The following is an 11,075-nucleotide window of genomic DNA, read 5'->3' as shown; positions in this document are numbered from 1 at the left end:
GCAAGGGGTGGTGGGCACATGATTTATCAGCACAACCTTTCACACAGTGACCCACCAGTGAACGAGTGGGGAACTGAGTAAAGCTGGGGAGGCTGGAGGAGTTCCCCCAGCCCTATAACCCCCTCATCTCACCCCACCAGACTTCAAACACTGAGACCTTGAAAGCTCTATTTTTTTTTTACTCTGCTTTCCAAATGCAGGTGAAAGTGCCTTCAACTAGTGACTTAATTCATAAACAAAACACATTTATTTTCTTGAACTTAATTTATTATTTATAATGATTGATTAAAAAATAGGCCATGAGGACTATTGAGGATTTAAGGGGGAAAAGTGTAGCAAATGAATTAATCTATCTTTTCGTCTGGTTTGGCAACTGCATACAAAGTACATGCACTGTATTTTCTTTAGAAAGTTCCAGTGGACCTAAAGATCTTACAAATTTTATATTTTGATATCACTAATATATGCAAAACTAACACATAAAAACAATGGCCATCATCAACAGTATCATCAGTGCTGTGTATAGTCATACCAGCCAGTGTCCCTAAACTACAACCTAATGCTTTAGATGTCTTTATTAGGAGAAACTGTTGTTGATGGACACTGGCAGATGATAATAACCAAGAAAATAATCTTTTGTCCATGTAAGAGCTTGGTCCAATAAGTCACACCAAAAAAAAACATTCTTACGCACATGATTGCGCTTGAATCAACTTCCCGTCATGAGTTTGTGTGGTTTTACAAGCACTAGATACAAAATACGTGCTGAACGTGCACATGCAGGATGGGAGGGGTAAGCTTTGGGACACATGCTACCCATAACAGAGCCACTACAGCCCCTGAACTCCTAAACTATGACACACTTCCCTTCTCTTTTCTCCAGGAAAAAAACATTAGCTTTATCTTTTACATACTGTTTGCTTAGTCTTAACATACATGACATCAAATTAATAAATTCTTCCAGATTTGTTTTCCAGATTAACATCTTTTATGTTACATGGATATTTCTATAGTGCCAGTATACTGTGACCAGGTTGACAAGCCCTTGATTATATTCTAGAAAGTGGTTTAAGAAGTGAATCAAACGGCCATTATTCAATATTTGGATATACCTTTTCTCTCCTGCACCTACATAACCTATTGGATGTGCATGTATTATTTTTGTTATACTACTACATTACATTACATTCAAGCATTTAACAGACACTTTTACCCAGAACTTTAAAAATTTATATTTTTGCTTACCATCCATTTATACTACTGGACATGTAGTAAAGTCGTATTAAGTGCTTGAATCATAAAATCATTGTATTTTGAATCATAAAATCATTGTATTTAAAATCAGGAACGTCCTTTTCACTTAAATCATCTGAGCCTGTGAATTTTCTGTAAAACAAACAGAGGTGTTGTTCGGATACTAAATATATAAAGCAGGGTCAATCCAAAAGAAAGCAGCAGGAATTTTTTTCATGTGATGGCCTGCCCATGCATTCCTTGTCTTCTCTACATGCTGTCAGCTCTGGTTTTGGGGATATGGATAATACCGGCATTCTCTATGCGTGAACTTTCCCCTACTTCTCACACTGCTCCAGCCTCCAAGCAGCATTTCTGTTTCCAAGACCACACTGTTCAGCACTATGACCACATGTTTCCAGAACATTGTGAGCATCACCAACTACAGCCAGTCCTGTGCAAATATGAAGAAATTAAAGATGTTTCCAGTTCGTATCAAGCGTTTTTGGAGCTGAGGTAGCTTCATATGTGTAAAAGGATATTCCACACAGGAGATATCAAACCAGAAAATAGACAGCTAACGCATAGCACAAATAATCAGTGACAGATTTCACAGAATAGATTTTCTCTTCTGGAATAATTTTTAAACTCTGAATAACATATTAATCACCTAGATATTTTTCATTCTTTCTCTGGCAGTAGATTAGACTTCCAAATAGCTACCACCTTCACTTCTGAACAGAAATAATACAGTCATGGTTACAAGGTGTCCATTCATAATGTTAAATGTTAGCTGGTAATCAAATATGCGTGTGTGTGTGTATATATATATATATATATATATATATATATATATATAATATACATACACATATGTATGTAAATATGTTTGTGTGTGTGTGTGTGTGTGTGCTTGTGTGTACATACATAGGTAAATTCATCATAGTATTACATTGTAAAATCCAAATTTATTTCACATTCTTGAAACAAACAAAAGTTGTTCGGTGAGTACACAATGCCACACTCAGTGAACAAAGTACAATAATAATAAATAATTTCATCATTATATATTACTCAGATCACTCAGCGTGGCTCACAGTCGGAGCAACAGGCTTCATTGTTGCATCATGGCCTTTTGTTCATACTCTCTGCAGGAACAGTTAAGCACTGAGGAAAAAGAAACCGGAGATGAGTAGCACACACCCCTAGAGGCCGGTGAGCCAATCAGAGCAGACTTCATGCAGGAGCCCAGAGCTCAGAAAGTATATAAGACAACTACTGCTCTCTGTGTAACGGCGCACAGAGCTCATATAGGCTACACAGAACAAGACCAACATTTGACATATACTGTACAATCAAGGTCCGGCAAGGAGAAAGCCAAAGAGGACAAGCCAGCAAAGATGAAGATTACTGCGACAAGCCTGATGCTCTGCACAGCCATTCTGGCTGGTGTCGTGTCAAGCTACCCCTTCGAAAGGAAGAGCGCATCAGGGAAGGAGCAGAATGGGAGGTACGCCTCCTGGGACGACGTGAACGTGATCGCCCACGGTCTCCTGCAACTGGGCCACGGCCTGAAGGAGCACGTGGACAAGACAAAGGGACAGATGAGAGACATCACCACCAAGCTCAAGTCCTTCAACGGCACAGTGACCGAGCTGGGCAAACAGACCCAGCGTCTGCAGGAAGATGGAGAGGCACTGAAGGCCAAGGCGCGGGCGCTGGAGGAGCGAGAGAACCAAGTGCTCAACATCTCCACGGAGCTCTGGGAGAAAGCAGAGCAGCTGCAGCAGGACAGGCAGAAGGTCCAAGAGAGGATAGGCAAGCTGGAGGAAAAGGTGGACGGCATGCTGCAAGGAGAGGGACCAGAGACCATCAACAAAAGCGATGCCCACATCATCCAAGTAAGCTGATTAACCACTGTCTCCAAAATCTTAGGGATGAAAACTGAGCTTTATAAAATACTAGTTATTTGAAACCCAATCAAACATTTTGTTTAAACTGCATGAGACTTTATAGGAATATTGGAATCTCAAAAGCAACCAATCTAATGTCCCAAACTGTGATTTACTAACCTGTGTCTTAATCTTTTGATAACTTAATCACAAATAGAAGATCAGTAAGTGCATATTGTGAAATGTACTATCTTTGTTTCATATACTGACATAAATAGTCAAACAGAAAGCACACGGTATAGAGCGACTATTCTAATCTTGTAACAGATGCATATTGCTAAAGGGACCCCAGTGTCACCAATAGTTGAGTACCATCTTCTAGTTCAGAACGCATCGCAACAGCACACAATGTATAAATTTAGTCTTACCAGGATAAAAAACAAGATACAAGCACACTAAGCATGTGGGTACGTGTCACGATTCCAAACACATGTCAACAGTGTTGTTAAGCGTCAAGAGACATCTTGGCACAGAAAACTAAACTGTACTACGTGCCGAGAGGAACAATAATTGCGCGCAGTGACCTTCAGCCTTGCACGTAGCCTACATAAAATTTAATTGGTACTTACATTCAAAGAAATATGTTTAGCCTACTTTTATTTTCAAAACATTGTACAATTATCATTTTGAAAAGACTACGCTTTTCACAGAGAACATAACGGCGTACAACTTTAACTGTAAAATGTTTAATGTACGCGTATTGTTTCAGTGGATGTTGGAGGCACAAAACCGAAGAATTGATGACCTAGTGGAGAGAATCCGCGTACAGCAAGAGAAACTGGAGAAGCAGAACGTGCGCATACGCACGCTTCAGAATCAGGTAGGCATTTGCGTTCTGGACACTATTTGGTCACTGCAGTTCAATTTGTTTTGAGCTCTGAGCGTGAAATAGAGACCTAAGTTAATGCGTTATTTAATACAAAGGTAAGTCAAAACATTTTGTACCTTAATGCTCAACACACTGTAACTAACAGCCCCATTCCTTTCTCAGATAAAACAGAGGAAAGACAGGAGCTCTCTGAGACGGAAAGTGGACGAAGCCGCTCTCAATGGCAGCATTGAACAAGGCGATTCACCAATTGGTAAGTAGTCCTACATCATGCATCATTTCACGTCTTGTGAAAATATATAGCCAAGAAAAGAATCGATCAAATACTTAAAGCCTCAATAATCCGGTCAAGTAGTTCTGCGTTAGAGACAAAAGAATCGTAGATGCGTTCAGACATTCCCAGTTATCTTGATTTGGCAAGTGGCCAACTGGTGTGACGTTGAATCCCGCGTAGATATTTTTGACATGAGAAGGGTGGGGCGGTGGTTGGCGCATTGTGCTGAGCTGGATTATGAACACGTAAACCTAGTAATCACAGCCACTGGTCTAATGACCCCACTCTTTCTCCACTTTGAAAACCGCAATAATAAGGTTCGAAGATATAAATCCACTTCCATATTCCTGAAATATTCTTGACAGTGACAGAGCAAGAAAGCTAGTAAAATCATTGTTATTCTAACAGAATACGTACAGTACCCGAATTGTGGCCAGGTGTATGGCTGGAATGTTGCCCACTACTTCCCGTATTCAAAATAAGGGTCTTCTTTCAGATTGCACGAAACTGGCTGAAACCCGACTAAAAGTGGCCAGGACCCAGTTTGCTGGTATAGGAACAGTGACCAACTTGACTTAAGTTCCTTTTTTCTGCAGGTTGCTGATTTAACATTTATTCATGTTAAAGGAAAGGTGAAAATTTCTCTAATGAATGACGAAATATATATGATGTCAGAATTAGCCTTTGTAATTCTCATTATGTATTAGGGTAACACTGGTTGACAACAGAACATAAGTGAACTTACGTTAGGATATTACTAGTCTTATTTGGAACATTCATCTCACTTTGGTGATACCATCTGAATAGTAATCACACAGATCAACCGTGAGCTAATTTAAAGTCTGTTGTGTTACAACAGTCTAAAGCCACCAAGCAGAACCTGTAATTGGGTGAAAGGTGAACTCACAGCTAAGAGAGGGAAAGACAGGAAATTGAGAATGCATCCACAAGAAACGTGGCTCAGAAAAAAGTCATTGACGTAAGAGGGATTTTAGAAATGTTGAAAAGTAAAATATTTCTCTGGCTGGAACCCAGATGGGTGAGAGTTGAGCAGCTGTATACAATGTTAATCCAGTGAGACAATGCTGTTCCAAAACAGAGGAATTGAGTTAAAATGCATCTGTGGGAGTGGGGAAAAGGGTCGCTGGCAAATCAGAGACTCCTGCAAAGTTCCCCAGAAGTTGACACATTTCAGAACCAGTCCAAGTCATGTATGTGACGTACATGGGGGATTGGAATTCAGCCTAGGTTTGTGAACTTTGTACACATTGTTCCATTGTTATTTTGAGGACACCATTCCTCCTCCATCTCCTCAAAAAAAAAAAAACACTCGTATTTCCCCAGTAAATTTGTGCGACCTTTACCCTAGTTCTGTCAGAGCCAGACAGCCTCCACCTTGCCCCACCCCTTTCTCTTTATCCTTACATTCCTTCACCATTACGGCTGAAGTAATTGAGAAGTGTGCCAAAGTTGAACGGCATCCTTGGCCCCCCACCCCTCTACCTCCCCAGCGTTAATGTTCTGTACTGTATGAATATAACTGAACATTCAGTCACGTCATTAAAGGATTAAACTAACAGTTGAGATTAGCTTTCCTCCGTAGTTTCAAGCTCTGTCCTGATACGGTATTGATTAATAATCTTACACTTGTCAGAACAGTTGGGATTATGTGATTTGGATACATTAGCTTGCTCCTTAGAAAAAACTTTTGTTCTTAAAAAGCATTGCAACTTGAACAAAAAGCTTAGTGGCATTGCATTATATGCAACATTTCCTATTTGTAACTTGGATGTAAATACATGTAAAGAATTTTGTTTCTGTATCACTACCCCGGGTTTGTTCATTGTCCATCTGATTCCATAGAAAATACATGGACACTTTCTGGTTTACATCTGACATTCCTGTCATTTTGTTTTCAGTATTATTTAGACTGATTATTTATATCAGCATGAAAACACTCAAACATAGCTCATCATCGCACATGGGGAATGTTTGCCCTTGAGATGTTTGTTGTTGTATCTAACTTAGCAGCAGCTTATATGTCAGTGCATGATGGCCACGCAGCCTGACATCAGTAGCAGGCAGCTGTGCATGTGAAGGCGGTGTGACCACAAGGTCTGTGGAATGCCAGTTGGCCCTATGTAGTCAATGTCAACTGCAGGTTTAGGTTCCCCCGGGGTGGGCGGGGGGAGGTGAGTCCAACTGCAACTTTACCAGAAGGGCAGCCTCAACTTTTCAATTGTCAGACAGCTCAAGGTCACAACTCCAGATAAAGGCTTAAACATATGTTACAAACTTAAAATACTAACAGTACGGCAGTTTATCTTGTACTAAATCTGACCACTATTGCAGAGAAGGTATTTAGAAACAACATGGACAGCCAGTTTTCAACAGCTGCATCCATTTTGTTGACCTTTTGGCATTCTGGTGGTAAAATATCACCACATGTGGTAGCTGTTCACTTAGTTGGTGAACAAGTCAGTCAATCTGTAAAGGGAAACTACACAGTAAAAGCTTCAGTGTTTAATCAGATTTGATGGAGTACATTTTATTCCTTTTGAATTTAAACAATCTGAGCATTACTATAAACTTGCTTCCCCTGCTTACAGTATTGGGCTGGAAAAATAGCTATTTCCTTTTATACCTTTGACAGTGATTGAGGGTGAAGAAAAAACACTTGGTTGAAGCTCACAGCAGTTATTTTCAGATGAAAATAAATGGACTTTAGCCCTTCACACACAAACAATAAAGTGTTGGCAGAACGTCCTGTGAGCAGTCTGAAGTTCAAGGAGCATGTGGGGAAAAGTACTGTTTTGCTTCTCCTGTGACTAATAAAGAGCAGATATTGTTTGTTAGGAATGGGTAATTTCAGTTCATAAGGGTCAAGAGTCTTGTAGGTTCTTGGCTTATTTCTCAATGATAAATCTATCGGCACCAATTAAACCAATTGTACATAAATGCATGTGTGTAATAGGTTTGATCAAACAAATAAAAATCCCAGACTTAATTTCCACTGTTGTAATTGTCAGTACTCAAGGTTGGACTTCTTTGTTGTTCCAGACATGGCTGTAGATTGTCACGAATTGTTCCTGCAAGGAGAGAGTACCAGTGGAGTGTACACCATCCAGCCAATCAACTCCCAGCCCTTTGAAGTCTACTGTCAAATGACATCAGGTGAGTGAGACAGAAAAAAAGGTGAGTGAGACAGAAAAAAAGCTGTATTTTCAGCAGACAGATAGCCGTGTCCCCTGAAGAGAGGCATTTGAGCAACCCACAGTAGCCCCACTGAAAGCTGATTCCAGTTTGAGAGCAAATGGCCCTCAGCTAACACCCACACTCTGTCTCCCTCTCTTGACACAGAAGGTGGATGGACAGTCATTCAGAGACGTCAAGATGGCTCGCTGGATTTTGACCAGTTGTGGCAGGCCTATCAGAACGGCTTTGGCAAGCTTGAAGGTAAATATACTGTGTACTTTTAATATACTTTTAACCTACCTCAAGAATGCACTGTTTTACCAAGATGCGTCACAGTAATGAGGAATCTTTCTGAAACTATAGCACAGTAAAAACGGATTGTGATCAGTGCCGAGAGTGGAAATTAACATTGTTCAAAAATCACCTTAATGAAAAGGGACCAATATCAGTACACTAATGAGAATATTTCATGTAAATATTAGGAATGTCTAAAATCAGGCAAATCCCACTAGAGGAGTTGGTAAAAACATATAATCTAATCTCAGTCAGTAGTCATTACCCAACTGCCATCACCCCAAGGGAATAAATCTCCTGTTATTTTCAAAGGATTCCTCTAAAGGATTAGAGGTCAGAGAGGACACATTTTGAAACATCAAAAATACTATTAATAGCAGTTCAAAGTGCTATTTTTGTAGTCGTGAATTACTCAACAGCCTGTGTGCTATAATGCTATATCTTTTCCACTTCAGGCGAGTTCTGGTTGGGGCTGGAGAAGATTCACACTCTGTCCCAACAAGGGGACTACGTTCTGCATGTGGAATTCTCTGACTGGAAGGGCGAGAGCCAGACCATCAAGTACCCATTCCACCTGAGCGGAGAGGAGAACAGCTATTCTCTGCACCTGCAGGGAGGCTCCTCTGGGGACCTGGAGAGTGCCTTGACTTCAGACCCCTCTGGAGTTCCCTTCTCCACCCGAGACAGAGACAATGACCAGAAGACCGATATGAACTGCGCCAAACACCTCTCCGGTACGTCTCAGCTGCCTGAACTCTCAGTTTAGCTTAGGTCAAATGAATGTTCATTCATCACAGCTGTAGAAGAATCATTGATGATAACAATGAACTAAGTCTCTTAAATTCTCTTTGTCATCAAGGTGGCTGGTGGTTTAGCAACTGTGGGCACTCCAACCTGAACGGCAAGTACTTCAACAGCCCTCCTCCCAAACAGAGGCACCAGAGAAAGCAGGGGGTGTTTTGGAAGACCTGGCGAGGGCGCTATTACCCCCTGAAGACGACCGTCATGAAGATTGCCCCAGCCGAGATTGATTATAAATAAGAGGAGGCAGGTGTGGTTCTCCTGAATTTGTCCTCTTAAAACAAAATACTCACAGCAAGTAGGGGAAAAAGAGGGACTGACCTGTGCCCCTGGGACTGACCTGTGTAACAACCAGGCTGTCAGAAGTATTCAGATGGCTGTCAGAAAGAAGACTCGCTGCAAGTCATTCTGTGGAAGGCGCAGCGGACACTCAATTTAATGCAGAGACCAAACTGTCTACATTATCATCTTTAAACATAGCCTTACAAATATAGGGACCAAGGTACTATATTATTCCAAGGTTTGACAACTGGATGTTGGTAGGGAAAAAATGAAAATGAACATATAATATTGGAAGAAATGATTGGTTGTGGGAAATGGTTTCACAGTCTTTTCTAAGAAATGTGGTAATGTATACTCCCAGATTACATTTTGAGCATTGATTCATACCAGAATGCTATGTTTCTCATTAAGCTTAGTTCACAGATTTTAAATCTAACCATGAAAATGTATTAAGACCCACCTGAGAGGCTGATTCTGGCCAGAGTTATCACATGGCACAAGATAGTCATGGATGACACCCAGTCCCTCATTGAATAAAAAAAATTGTACACGAACAGCTGGGTGCCATAAGCAGAGAAGCTTTATCCATCAAAAAAAAATTTTATGGCATAAGCAAACCAAAAAAACACTATCAAAAAAGGTGCTTTTTATAATGTACTGTTATTTATGTCCTGGTGTAAATGATGTTACGACTTCAGAGAACGTCGCACAGTCAGTTATGGTAATTATGAACATGTGTATCCATTCCAGCCATTGAAACAGGTCACAGAGAGCTCTGCCTGTACCTGTAAAGTTGATCCTAGGTCAAAGAGAACCCCTACTCCACTGACTGTCACATGGAGATTATCTCTCAGTCATATTGACTGGTTCTGATGGACAACCTCCACCTGTACACAAGGCAAATGTGGTGTCCATCTTCTGTACAGTGCCTCCAAATATTATTTCTGTTTTCAGATTTTATTTTATTGTAGCAAGTTGCGATGTTTTCTGTATTAAAGTTCTTGTTCATATTTCTAATTTAAATACTGTAAAAAGTGACTACCTTTCTGATGTAAGAAGTTTTTTTTAAGTTATATTGACCCAAATGTAGATTCCATAAAAATACAAAACAAATGGCTAACAGTTGGATGGCTTTGATTGCATCAATAAACTGAATATGGAAACTTAAAATCACTGTGCCGTATCATTACTTTCCAAAAGTCTATGGCCATACATTGCAGTGTGAAAATTTTTAAGGAATCATCGGTTCAAGCCTGGTGAGTCACCGCACCATTATGTTAAATGATGCAAGCTGATATATAATTTTCATGATTAGCAAGCGGGTCCCTCCCCATAATTCTGCTCACAACCACAGATGAAGAACAAATAGCTTTTCACTGAGCACATCCATGCATGTTTTAAAGCTTTCTACTGTGGCTGGTAGAGTACACGGTGCCCTCACACCAACTTAAACCAAACTAAAACACCAGTTTTCCCTTCAAGTGGCCTTTCCATAAACAAACCTGTGCTGAAGGCTCCTCCCCTCCTGAACTGACAAAAACAACCATCACAACAGTCTTTTGCTCAGGGATCATGACATCGCGTAGGGGCATGTCAGGTCATGACCGAATTATTTTTAAAAAACAAGAAGAATAGCATTGTGAAACACCCTGACAGATGTCAGATAACAAGGTTTGAGATTTGAGGAAAAAACAACATAAGGCCAAGCCTCTCTGAAGCAGCATGGAGAAGCAAGGGCATTTCAGTTCATGAAACATCGGGGCACCAGAATTCCTGAGCTGCATCAAAGATCTGTTCGATTCTCTGACCAGTGTAGCCATGCTCACTGGCCCCAAATGGAAATCTGCGCAGCACACGCTCTTAAAAGACACATGTCAAGCTTTCACATCCGCTTGCCTCTCTCAAGCTCAATGCTGAACATCTTGGATGAGGTTCCACTTTGTTAGCTTAGATTAGTGATGCCAGATGAAGAAAGTGACAAAGACACAGTAAGTAGCATACCGTTTCATTGCATAATCAAAATTGCAGAAATGTGGTCGAGGCATATAAAAAGTACCAGCACCAAACCTGTGAAGACAACAAAGAAAACACATGGCAGCTATTATTATGTAGAGACCTACTGCTAAGCCATATGGTGCTACATATAAGACAATCTAGCAATGGAATGTGTTTCGAGAATCAGACGCTTGTAATCAAACTGTAATACGATTAACAT

At 40.5% G+C, this 11,075-nt stretch overlaps 1 protein-coding gene across 1 annotated transcript; it reads left to right on the top strand.

Moving 5' to 3' along the window:
* The first annotated feature begins 2,508 nt into the window (after positions 1–2,508).
* LOC135252898 (angiopoietin-related protein 4-like) lies at positions 2,509–10,030 on the top strand. Its single transcript, XM_064331543.1, has 7 exons — positions 2,509–3,134; positions 3,895–4,005; positions 4,177–4,267; positions 7,349–7,462; positions 7,649–7,744; positions 8,233–8,511; positions 8,637–10,030. Exons 1-7 carry the CDS (start codon positions 2,634–2,636, stop codon positions 8,816–8,818), a joined length of 1,374 nt encoding a protein of 457 aa, XP_064187613.1. The 5' UTR covers positions 2,509–2,633; the 3' UTR covers positions 8,819–10,030.
* Positions 10,031–11,075: the final 1,045 nt, after the last annotated feature.

Source organism: Anguilla rostrata, chromosome 4 (genome assembly GCF_018555375.3).
Source record: "Anguilla rostrata isolate EN2019 chromosome 4, ASM1855537v3, whole genome shotgun sequence".
Lineage (NCBI taxonomy): Eukaryota > Metazoa > Chordata > Actinopteri > Anguilliformes > Anguillidae > Anguilla > Anguilla rostrata.
The sequence above is the reverse complement of the archived record's forward strand: the minus strand, read 5'-3'. Positions and strand labels throughout refer to the sequence as shown.